Raw genomic sequence first — 12,993 nt, 5'->3', positions numbered from 1 at the left:
ATAAAGTGGTCTTGAGTCATCCCTCTGAACAAGAATACGTTACACAAGAACGACAACAAACAGAAATAGAATAAATTTATTAATTTGTAAAATTGACTCAAAATGTGCTTTGTATGTATTAATAAAAAGTGGGCAGGACTGGTGTGAAATGGATTGGGAACTGGTAACGAACCTAACATTTTGTATGTAGATTCATACTTAATTTTATAAGACTCTTTTGACCAAGAAAAGGGAAGTGTTTTTTTTTTTTACACAAACATTTTACAATTCTAAAAAAGGGAAATTCAGGGTTAGGGAGCCAGTGAACTGCACAAGCTGTTTTTTTTGTAAAGGTATGTGGTAAAACGGCAAGTTAGAGGGACCTATGGGAAAGGGTTTCCAACAGGGGGCAGCAGAGCGATAAAAATGCCACCTTATGGAAAGATGGTATTTGCATGAATAGAACAAGGCACATAAAATGGTAGAGAAAACTGGATTTTAGATCTGTGACCAATACCTCCTTTCTACAGTACTGTATGGTTGTGATAGTACAGATTAACCCCATAAAATTTCAACGATAGCTCTGTAAAAAAAAAAATCGTCATCAACTAGCTCACCTTTATCCGTTTCACAATTGACAGACTTCCCCTGCTGCATGACACAGTCATCTGTGGTCTGCTTTATTAAATTGACAATTTTCCATACTCGAAGTCGTGTGCCTGTAAATCAGCACTTGTGTCAATGGGGTTGACACAAGCTGCAGAGGCACCACTAAGCTCCTTTTATTGCAGCAGGTACACTACAAGTGAAGACACTGGAGTGTTCCGTGGCTACCTTAAAATTCACTGGGTTTCGAAAAGAAGGGATGAGCTTTTCAACTGCACATTTTAAAGAAACTCTTCGACAAACCGGATAGTATCCGATTCCCCATAACCCGACGGTAATGTTCCACGGGTGGGGGAAACTGGGAGCTTGTTCCGACACCTACTTTACGGAGAGAGAGAAGTCCCCCGGCGCGCTCTCGCTCTCCCGGATCAAGAAGGCCCCATCGTGCCTCTGTTTGTTCAGCATCTCCTCTGCCTTCGCCCGTGGTATTTTACCGAAGAACCACCTGTAAGAGAAGGTGGAGAGGGAAAAAAAAAAAGAACAAGACCCTCAGTGATAAACAAGAAGTTAAGATCGAAGAGGGGCTCCTCTGCAGTGCTGGGAGGTCAGGCAAGGCAGCAAACAGCACGCTCGGAATGGAAGGTGCCAGAGGTCAGATGAGATCAGGGCTAATAAAGAGTATGCAAAAATGGAATCTTGGCTATTATGCATGGAAATGACAAATATATCTATCGTGAATTGACCAAGAGCTAATCCTCTTTGCATTTGTACCCTATCATGCTAGGTACAGTTCCTGGTCTGATAAAAAAATGCTGGCTTTAAAAATTAACACGAAAGCCCTATCTCAAATAGTTCTATTCAGAATACTTACAGCCATCCAGTGGGTGACACAGCAAGTTATGGATTTTCAGGGTCAATGTGTTGACACCATTACACTTTAAACGAAAGCGTTAAAGGAGACCCTGCCACTCATGATTTGTTTTAAAGAACATGGCCTTTAAAAGACAAGTTAATAATAAAAAAAAACTTGAGAATTGAATGAACATGGTTTAGTGGGGAAGAGTTCTTAGCATCTTTGTAAAAAATTGGAAAATTGTTTTAAAAAATGGATGCACTAATTCATACAACATGCATATACCTTCTTTATTTCTGTGAGACTGACCTAAGAATTAGGCTTTGCTAGTCTTACAAGAAAAAACCAACAGAAATAGGAAGTGTAAGTTCAGGCAGCAGGGGATACACTGATAGAAGAGTTCCTGACTTACAGCAAGTCAGCTACAGTGAAGTAAGCAGCTCAGTTATTTCAGATGATTACAACATGGCTTTAAAAGACTGATTTTCTGCTCCCCCTACTACATCAAGGTTGTGTGTGCCTGCTGGTTCTGCATACCTTATTGTTAGACCCAGGCTCATGGACAGGGGAATACTAACAAATCTGCTGAGGCCCTTACTGAACTGCTAGCCTTGAGATATACAACAAAAGGCTAAACTGGTGAAGCAGCCAGTAAGCACAGGACTCCTTAACCCTGTGTTATGGTGCAGAGTCAGTGTAAGACAGCTGTGATAACTATGTTGACCCATAACTGGACTCAGTGCAGTGTAGGAATTCTATTTGCTTCTGATGCATTTATATTTCATCAGATATGACAGTGGTTTGTATGAACCTCTTGTATGCAGGTGGTGGCATTATTAGGAGGCTGTCTCACGCTAACATGCAGGAAACCTTTCCTGCTTAAAAAAAAAAAATGGTTGAAAAAGAACACCTTCATGTTACTCTACCTGGTGGTCACGATTATAAAACTTCTAATAGGAAGCACAGACTTTCTCTTTGGGCAAATTCCAGTTCATTTCATTATAGCACCTGCAGCACTTTACTACTGACAAGCATTTTTTTCTTAGTGCAGGTGCAATCCTTCTGACTCAGACTTGCTGGTGACATGACCACGCATTTCCATAGCTTGCAATAAAGATACGGCACAGCTATGGATGGTTCTAAAAATATTTCCCTTCCCCTCCGAACAACAGTGACCTTTACAGAAGGCGCCTGAATCTTTAACGTGCTTCATCACTTCTGACCAAAGCTTTGATTAGCGCCTGTGAAACAGCTTTCATAAAGTGGAAAGGGGACGCAAGCTGCCGTTTTCCTGGACAGTGACAAACGACCACCATACATCTGCAGCACTCCATCCGCCTTGCAGGAGAGTACATTTTCTGATTAGCTCTAGCAACGGTGTAATAAGGTCAATATTTAATTCCCTCTAAAAGCTTTGGATGCATTAATAACCAAGGGCTAAGCTGGCACATGGCACTTATTCTAACATCCTTTAAGATTTCAGTTAGACATCCCAAGTGTTCTTAACATATGCTCACACCATCCACAAGGGCCTACAGAAGCATCACTTCAATGGAGACTTCTAAGTGAGCAAAAACTACAAAAAAAAACTATTAGGAAAGGCCCTGCAGCTGTCGGCGGTTACAAAAGTGAAAACTCTGCAGAGGGTAAAGAAAAGTTACCTGCCCCTGCAAATGTAGCACCCTTACCATATTAAGGAGCTGGTGTCTCCCGAGACTAAAGCAGAGAAGAAAAAATAGAATTTGAACGGCTTTACCCTTGCACCCTAGAAGACGAGCTAGCTGTAATGGAACTTGTAAAATTCTCCACTCAAAAGGGACTGTAATGCAGACATATTGAGACGTTAATTTCTGTTTGTGTTGCATGGCATTGTGAAGAAGGGTTAACTGAAAAGACCTTCGCACCAGACATCAGAAATAAAAACAAAGAAAGCGTTGTGCTTCAGAGAGTCCTCTGATCCATATCAGAAAACCACATGGAAATACACAGCTACATTATTTAATCCTTCTGACTCGGAAACTAGCTGCACGTCCTAACACAGAAGCTGTTTTTGTTTCTCAGGTGAATGCTGCCAAAATAATTAGTTAAAACCACACAGGGTCTTCATTTAGAAGCGCACTTATCTGGCTTCCAACACGTACCTAAGCCTAGTATCCCTTTATCTTTTATCTTTTGATTAATTCAAGGCTGTCGAGATGCACAGTAAAATCCTGCCTTCGCAGAGATTAAATAATTAAAAATGCAAAGTGCTGCGGTGTGCACCAGGTCAAAGAAACACATCCTGAAGTAGAAAGAGACAAAGGCCTAACTGCAATCTTAGAGGCTATTGAATATGAATCACACAGGAATTCATGGCTAGGGACAGAGAGGCATGGAGTACGGGGAGCTGGGATCCTGGCCTGCAGGTTCTCAGATAATTCTGGTTGTTAAAGCCAACAGGGCTCTCAGCTCTGAGAACTGACCATTTGTTGACAGTCAAGATGAACAATCTCCTCACATCCAAACGGAGGATTTTTTGGAGGTATCCATTAGCAAAACCTTGAGAAGACTTTGAGGAAAATGGGTGTACGAATATTTCAAAACCTTGCAGAATGCATACCATATCTTGTTCCAAGGTATCTGTTGTTGTTCACAGAGGATGGAGGTTTCTAATATTCTGGTAAGTGAATATAAAGGTTTTATTAAACTTGTCGGTTTACTGTCTTCTCACATGCCAACAGTGGCTTTTCTGGAAAGATCAAGTTGGGAAAACTTTAAGGAGGCTTTGAGGAAAACTGGTGTCTCCACAGCCTTATAGCCTCAGCCAAAGAGGAAGACAAAAAATCAGAACCCCATGACACAGAAGATGTCATGTGGTCGAATGCTAGTTTGCTACTTTTACAGACAGCACTGAACACCATACTTTCCCCTTAACATCTAGCTACAGCTCATGATTACTGGATGGTCACAACCGTTTTGAACAAAAGGTCAAAACAGCTTGTCTGCACATTTTCAGAAGTCCGAATCGTAAGTATAAATTTCTTAAATGTGGCCACCACATTGGGATACAAACATCCAGCACAGTAAAATGCAATTTTTTTTAATCTTGCCTTTCAAATCCTCTTTTGAGTATAATTGAACAGGCATTGTTGGCCCAGAAATGGAGCATCTCCACCTCAAGAGCCAATGGAAACAATACAGATGGATCCCTAACATAACAGAGAAGTGCAAGTCCTGGTTCCAACTTACGGATGTGCTTTCATTTCAATGTAGTTCTTGGGAATGAAGCCATCTTTCCCATTGAGCTCTGCCTTGTACCAATTCTGGTCACATTCTTCATTTAAAACCTGGCAATAAAAAAAAAAAGAATGTTTCAGTCAAACAGAATTGCATTATTTTAACTTAAGCCTAACTTCTCTGCACATCTTCCAACACAAATTAAAAGACTACTTTAAGTACCAGCAAAGAAGAATAAGAAAACACAATCACCTTTCTTAATGCCGTCAGCCTATGCAAGGGTAACAATCAAAAGAATTATGGCAGAAATTCCATAAATACCTGTGATCTTAAATTAAACAGTGAACATAAGTTGTCTATAGATGATCACAGAAGCTTAGCGTTTCACTCCATTAAACAGGAAGATTTTTTACATTTAATTTGCACAAAAATCACCGCTTCGCATTAGGGAACAATGACGTGTAGACAAAACTAAATCTAGACACGGTTTCTTCTCATCCACCTACGGCTCCATTTTCCCCTTGATTTCTCCTAAACGCCCACAGCACATGCAAACCTGAGTGAAGCTGCGCTGACGAAGTCTTCTCTGAATCAAGGCTTTTCTCAGCAATGATGAGGAGAGGTAGTGAGCAACACTCTGATCCTCACAGAGATCGTACAATTACATGTGGACAGCACATTTTACAGGCCGGATCCATCACACTGGTGTGATCGGTGAAAATAAACCCGGGTTCTCAGACACTGAGGCTAATCTGACAGCTGATGCTCAACTTTGAGTAGCATCTAAATGTCCATCCTGACCAAGAACATGAGGAAAATATTACTTGAAAAGAAAGAGGTGAAAAACCGCTACGCTTTACCAACTGGGCGGCTTTTACCTTTCTCTTTCCTTTCTTTCATTTTAAAGTAACAGCTACAAGAAAACTCCCTCAGCACAACCATAGGAAGTACTGCATCATACCAGTGAGGCGGTTTTGACAAAATTCCTTGTAGAGCACAGCCTTTGACACAGCTGAGAAGAATCAACACAGAGAAACAGTACAGGAACTGGGCTTTAAACATGCAAAGCCTAGGACAAAAAACAGTTATGAATGGTAAAACATATGAAGCAAAATAAAGCACATATGAAGAGGAGTCAAGTACAAGAAAATCTACAGCATTCATCTAGTGCCACATTCACAGCTAAGGAAGCAGACAGAGTGAAATGGGAGCAAAAGAAAAAAAAAGCCACTGGAGTCCTGCAGCGGAAATGGAACATGCAACATCCTTCCTGAGTAGAGAGAGCTCGGCACGGGCCACACTGAACAGAGGCACAGACAGGCTGATGTCTCAACATGGCACACAATGCACATCCCCACCCCGCCTGAAACCTGAAGCTAGCAGAGATCTCATCCAAGCCTTTTATTTTACCTTAATTCAGCAGTGGCCTGAGAGGCCCTGAGCACTCTCCTACATGCCCGCGCACAGTATCTCTCCCACACTAAATGTCTTATAGCCTCAGTGGGCTTAGCTACTCAGGCAAAAGTGCATTTTATGCCATTTTGCAAGTGTGCTCCTTGCTCAAGATATCTTGCACCTGGACTGCAACTACTACAGCTTTGTTGCCACATTTCCTAAAAACATGCATGCTTACAAAAGCAAAAAGGTCGCAATAAAACACGCTCCAGGTGTTTCTTAGAAAGTGAACGTGTCCGTCACTTCCTAGCCAGAGACAGAAGCAGACAAGTCATTGCTCAAAGGTGTTTATTTAATTAAACCAGGATATCACCTTCATCCTTTTCTGGCACTGCTGTAAAAGCAACTGAGACAAGACGGTTGCTCGATGTTGCTTGACTGGGTGAGAGGTTTCTACCGTTACCCTTTTAACTTTTGCTGTACACCAGCCTAAAAAGATAAAGGTATCAGGAAGGCATGATTGCTCAGGAGTAGGCTATATTCTGTGTTCCATTTCGACCAGTTTCTGTGAAACCGAAAGGTCTACTGTACGCTGCCTTTAAAATAACTATACTTTGAAGAGAGCAGAAAGGAGTGACAGACGTAGCCTGCTACTGCAGATAACTTATTGATTAGCAATACTAGCAGCTGAGGAGGTACTTCTTGATAAAACGGGATGCAAAAATAGTTTTTTGTACTTTTCCACTCAACTTTACATAATGGTCACGGTAACGTGGACAGGTTTTGCAGAGCTTCCACTTAAACATGAACAGTTTCACCCCCGCCCTTCAGGGGTTTCAGAGAGCAAGTCACAAATGAAAAATGTGGTCTTTGTGAAGATGCACAAATGGAGTGGAAAGCACGGAAATAGGGCAAATCTTTGCTGTCGGCACAGCACCCCCCCCCCCCCGCGTCTGGATTGCCATTAGAGCAGACAACGTGTCCGCTTACTGTTCAGCTGCAAAACAGAAGAACCCCTGATGGAAAGTGGGCAAATGAAGACCTAAGACACTATCTTGAGCATTCTGATTGAAGCTTTTTCCCCCCGTTCATGTCCCATGCTTTCAAAAAATTTAGCTCTGATGTCCTGGCTAATGCTCATTCATCACTGCAAATAAAGGTGCCATTAAAAATGCACTGAACAATCATCACCTGCTTCATCCTTCTGAAGTGCTCTTACAGTCAATCTCCTAATAATCACTACCTTTATTTTACCAAACTTGCCAACCAAGTCATTAGGTTTTCTCCAACTGCAGAGCCAGCGACTGTAAATTCACCTTAAACAGGGGACCCACCATTCAGGACTGCTGGTTGAGCGAATACTTACAAGCGCACCACCCCTCCCCCTTTCCTTTCTTCTGACTGTACATGTGTGACTGTAAGCACATGCAAAATATGTTCCACTTGCCACAACCTCAGAAAAGTCCCCGAATGGCAAAGGGAAAGGTCTGTACAACGATACAAAAGAAGAAAAAAAAAAAACAAGCTTGACTAACATCAAAAGAGCTCTGTTGCTGTTTTTCCCTCGGTAGGCTGGAGGCACACAGCCAGTGATCAGGGTTTGCCCTGCCTTGCAGTCCGCAGGGATGCCGATCTCCAAGCTGCCCCCCCTCTCCCTTTCTCCTTGTAAGGACACGGCTGGAAGATAATGAAGGCTCTTTCGGTCTTTCTCTGCAGCGAGAGGACAGCACAGCTGTACACTGACTGGCCCAATGCTTTCCACTCTCAAAATATCTGCTCTGTGAAGCGTGTGGCCGACCAGCTGTCGCTCTGGCACTGAGGCCTGCTCAGGCAGAAGTGGTAAGGGGTGGGGGCGAAGGAAAAAACGAATAAGCAGAAGAGGGGCACAGTGGTCAGGGATCTGAACACTCTGCCCCCGGGTGAGGACACGACTGCAGTTCTCTTGACATCTGGGTATTTTTCCTGCATTGACCCAGCAAAGATAAAAGCATCAGTCCAAATTAATAATAATGATGTGTGGCAGGTGACATTAACAGGATTTTGAACTGTGGGGGTAAATCATGGGAAGAGGACAGGGCATCTCTGGACACAGTCTAAAAAGGGAATCACTTTTTTTAACCCAAAGACCTGCTCTTGATTCTAACTCGGCGTGTCCACACAATTCAGCCCACAGCAAATTACAAGTGGAAACGGAGTATCTCGATTTAAAGTACAAGAAACCCCTGCAACGAAATATATATAATGTCTATAATATAATCTCCCTATGGAAAGAAAAACAAAAACTGCAGGGCTGCATAAAAAGAACCTAAAAACACTAACTTTCCTAAAGAAAAGAAAGTCCCAAAGAGGACTGCAGGGTTTAGTCTATACTGCAGTAACATTTCTGCCTGCTGAAACTGCAGCAATTAAGCTAATTCTAGGAAATGAGCCTTTGCTGCCTGAAATATATTGCAGTCCCTGAAGTGACATATCCTTAATCTCCCTTCCCTCGGGTTGCATCAGGGGAGATGTTTTCCAATTTAGTTGTTTTCAAGGAGTGGCGGGAAAGAGAGGAGGGAGGGGGGTTAACTTTTTTTTTTTAAATTGTTGTATGTCGTTTTAAAATATAACGAACGAAGAAACACGCAGGGAGTTCAGTTGGCATCCAAACAGTTTGATCCGGCTCGATCTGCCTCACACCCATGGCATGATGCGAGAGAGGGAGCTAGCCGCTTCGGCGTCTCGGGTTCCTGTCCGCCGAGGGGAGACTCACTTGCCCCGCTCAGTCTCTTCCTCGTGGGGAGGGCACGCAACTTGTACTTCATGCACACAAAAATAATCTGTCTCCTATCTGATAAAGCTCAAGTACAGAAATATGCCTAGTCCTCATCAGTTCAGGCAGTGGAGTGGGTGAGACTAAATCCCTTTTCACCAAGTTAACTTTAGCAAAAGAAAATTGAAGTGTCAAGACAAAATAAAATGCTGAAAGTTGCTCATTCCTGGTAAGGGCTGTGGCAACCTGGATCCTCTCCAATAGGGCACAAAGCGTAACTACACCCTGGACGGGATGCCAGTCCATCACGGGACACACACAGACAATTTGCTGACGTCAATTAAGCACGTCTTTGGAAAGTGGAAGGAAACCCGAGTACCTGGCAAAACGCACAGGGAGGACATGAAAAACCCAGGCAAATCTCATTCGATAAAACTACCAAGCTGATAGCCACAGTTGTATTTGCCTTAAAAACAAAAGGCCTCTGCCTTCCTTATTTGCGCACAGTATAAAAGCTTTCACCATCTGTCAGGAGCAGCAATAATTGCATGCAGTGAAGGTTCAAAAGAAAGTAAAAGGTTTGTTGTAGCAACAGACTTGCAAAGTAACAATTTTTGATGTTATACCATGAGCTACCAGGGCATAAGCACAGCCCTTCTCCCAGATGCACACCACAATCTGTAATTAAAAAATAGATGATGATGATGCTTATTTTAACAGCCAAGTCATTTATGAGCACCGCATGGCACAAATAAATGCACACTTCCTTGAATTGCGCCCTGGTGACAATCTGTCATTTTCTAAACTGGGGGCATCTCTCCCCCTTGTTAAGAACAAGACGGAAGCCAAGGTGCTCCTGAAAAAGTAATAACAGTCACAGGGAAGGAGGAAATAAAAGCAAATACACATCTGCTTTACATGGAATTTGATGTAAAATGATAGGCAATATGTTAGTCTTCCTAAGGCAATTCTGTCCCTCTCCCCCTGTCTGAGTCTCCCGTAGCTGTTTGTACTGTTAACAATACACTCTCATGGGCGTGTGCATTGCTTTCTCATCTGACTTAAGCAGACAGCCAACAGAGTTTCTATTTACAAGACTAAGGTCCAAGGATAATCTCCACAACAGCTGCCACCACCTTCTACTGTCTCTGCTGTTTGAGCTCGGTCTTTAGGCATGCTCCCATCTTGGCAGCAGACCCCACACAGCAGCATGTGTCAAATGGTTTTAAGCTCTTATTTTAAAACCGAACATACTGGGTAGTAGATAGATGCTTCTGTAGTTGATTAGTCACTTAAAGAGAGTCACTGCAGTGATCCCAAAATTGTAAAAGAAAAGAACTCAATATGTATAGACAGACTCCTTTCAAATTAAAATTCAGTGCTGTGCAGGCCTACAAACAGCTATCACTTTGATGACCGCATTACGCACCCATTGATGTAAATGCATATCAGCCAAGAAACAAAATCATTCTCCCTCTTGTGCCTAGGAATGCAACTTTGAGCTACAATTCAACTAGCAAATACTCCTGTTGACCAGATCATCAGGCACAAAAGACCAAGATTTTGTACTGAAACTTAAGAATTACAAGGGACTGAAAGGTCAATGATATCCAAAAAGGATTTTTGAGTAAACATCATAAAATATCGGAGAGTGTGCATTAATATGTAGCACTGAATAATTTGACTATGCGCTATGAATTATTCCATTTGACTATCCGCCATCTGCAGCATTTCGCTTACAAACCCTTCAGATTAGAGCATATGTACAAATCAAATGATCTTCACTTCCATAACCCTAAAGCAAACACACAATAAGTCTTTCCAAGTTTAAATTCATTATGCCATTCAGCGTACATATTTCACAAACACACAAAAGAAGCATTCATCATCACAGATTTCTCAGAATCCTTTGGGACCAGAAGCAATCAGAACAGATCAGATCATACAGAAGAGAAACAAGACTTTATCCTATACACACAATGGTGGTGATGGTGGTGGTGGTGGTAGTGGGGGGTGACCAAATATGTACTTAGCATCTTCCAAGCCAAAATGTCTGCCGAGGGGAAGCGATGCAGCTGAGTGCAGCTAGGAAGGCTTTGCTTGTTCTCAAGGTTGTGCAGACAGGGGTACAACAGGGAGAAGACAAGGGCACAATGCGGACAGATCAGAACCAGATTGGGAACAAGTGATTTTAAGCACAAACAAAAGCAAATGGAGGGTGCACACAGCTAAAGGGCTGTGGCACCATTCAAAAAGTCCTCATATTCCCCATCAGCTGTTGTAATAGTTTAAGACGATGCACCAGTGGTCTGCTAAGATGAAGTCAGAAACGAGCAACATTCTACAGATTCACTTGGTTTAAGATGTGGGAAACTGAAGTAGATGAGTGCCATAATTTAAGAAAATCTCTCGCTGCCAACACAAATGTTTACTTTTGACCCCCCCCAGTCAATGCAACATCTTAGCTGCTGTATAAGATCAATGAGTAAACGGGCAGCTACATGCCAGACCTGCTTTTTTGATAACCTATACAAAAACACTTTGCCCTCACTTATTCTTATCATAGTGCACAAACCACAATTAAGCAGTTGCGCACAGCAGGGAGTCATTAAAAATTACAACAGTGACATTGACACTTTAATGACATTGATGCCAAGAAGCCATTCTGCAATGTCTGGAAATTCAGAGGCAATATAACTTTTTATTTTTATACAATTTAGAAGAGTATTCCGAGTACAGATATTGAACTCTACTACCTTCCTGCTTGGCAGTGTGCCTGGAATTCCAAATAATAAGACCAAATTTTGAGTCTACTAAACTACACTGTTTTAAGGGGGGAGAGATGCATTTGAGCTTGCAGCTCAAAGTTTATAAAGCAATAGGGCAAAAGGGCAGACTGAATTCGAAAAGGAAACCACAACAAATTATTTATATATCAAGGAAATAAAAAAAACATTATGTTCATCCTCAAGGAAAACACAGTGACTGGAATCTGCCGACGTGGGGCATGGATCTTGAGAGAGAAGGAAGTGACACCACTTGCTGGTTTGCAGAAAATGCTGCAGTTGACTTGCTGCACTGTTGTTTATATCTATAAATAATGAATCTGTCTGCCTCGAAAACCACAAACCAAGTTGTACAATCGTTTTCTTTTGAGAGATGAGAAAAGTACAATTTTTACAAGATTCTGAGATTTTACTGTAAACAAGTTCACCAACCCTGAGAACAAAGCAGGCTCAATCTAGTCCAATTGCTTCATCCTCATGAGATTCCCCAAACTGGAGCAGAGAGTAAGTCAGGTCCTATTTTTGCAATGCTACTAGAACTCCAAGTGACATTGCTTGGAACTGGTATGAAACTCGAATCACACGACAGCGAATTCTGCATTGTTTGTTTGTATCCAGGGTGGAAGCGCTTTTGACCTTGAGAATAGTGTGACCTGGATTGATCTGTCCACTCCCCAGATAAGCCAAATATGCTAGGAAAGTAATAGACTCAAAAGCAAAAAAGCAGCAAAAATAATAGCGTACAAAAGAGTTTCATATGCAATCAACACATCCCATCCCTCAAGGATCATCCAAGTTGTTACATCTATAATGGGAATCTCTAGCAATAATTAAAATATTTTCTTAAGAAACTGAAGTCTTATGTACGTCTGCATCTGTACTCCACAGCCAGAAAGCTGTGGAGAAACTTGATTTCTTATCTAATGTTTTTCTAATACTAACTGCACTCTAAATGAAGAGTATGAAAATGAAAAAACATAAGGTTCTTTGTTTTTCCAAAATATGGGCTTCTCTCGGTAATGACCTGGCCAAGGATGTGATTCGGTATCAGCTTCTGCCTATTTGCCATTCAAATTCTCCAAAGCAAACTGCCCATGTACAATTTTTTTTAGATCCTTGATTGTGTGTTTGAAACTTGTTTTTTCTCCATTATTTTTGTTAAATCATAGCATCTCACTGTGTGCCAACAATGTCTGAGACACAATGTCAACAATGGCAATGTCTGGCAACAACATGGCATGTCTAAGACATACTGGTCGGTGGCTTTCAAGGAGAGAAGGGGAACTATTTGTCGTTGTCCTGTGCTGGCAGTGAAAGCAAAGCGGTTCTCACCCAACACTAGAAATAAACAGGGAGGACTTGCAGAAGTCTAATCCCTAGTTTAAGAGGGATGCTTTAACAATCGC

The 12,993-nt window shown here is 41.9% G+C and overlaps 1 protein-coding gene across 3 annotated transcripts in view; it reads right to left on the bottom strand.

The window, feature by feature from the left end:
• grb2a (growth factor receptor-bound protein 2a) overlaps positions 1 to 12,993 on the bottom strand; it is a 40,571-nt gene that overhangs the window by 6,241 nt on the left and 21,337 nt on the right. For all 3 annotated transcript variants that reach the window (XM_088926886.1, XM_088926887.1, XM_088926888.1), the window contains 2 exons: positions 4,667 to 4,764; positions 968 to 1,090 (listed from right to left, as the gene is read on the bottom strand). In XM_088926886.1, coding sequence (XP_088783012.1) covers positions 968 to 1,090; positions 4,667 to 4,764 — 221 coding nt within the window. The remainder of the gene's footprint in view (positions 1 to 967; positions 1,091 to 4,666; positions 4,765 to 12,993) is intronic.

This window comes from Atractosteus spatula, chromosome 11 (assembly GCF_055471065.1).
Source record: "Atractosteus spatula isolate fAtrSpa1 chromosome 11, fAtrSpa1.hap1, whole genome shotgun sequence".
Lineage (NCBI taxonomy): Eukaryota > Metazoa > Chordata > Actinopteri > Semionotiformes > Lepisosteidae > Atractosteus > Atractosteus spatula.
This window is presented reverse-complemented; position numbering and strand designations above follow the sequence as displayed.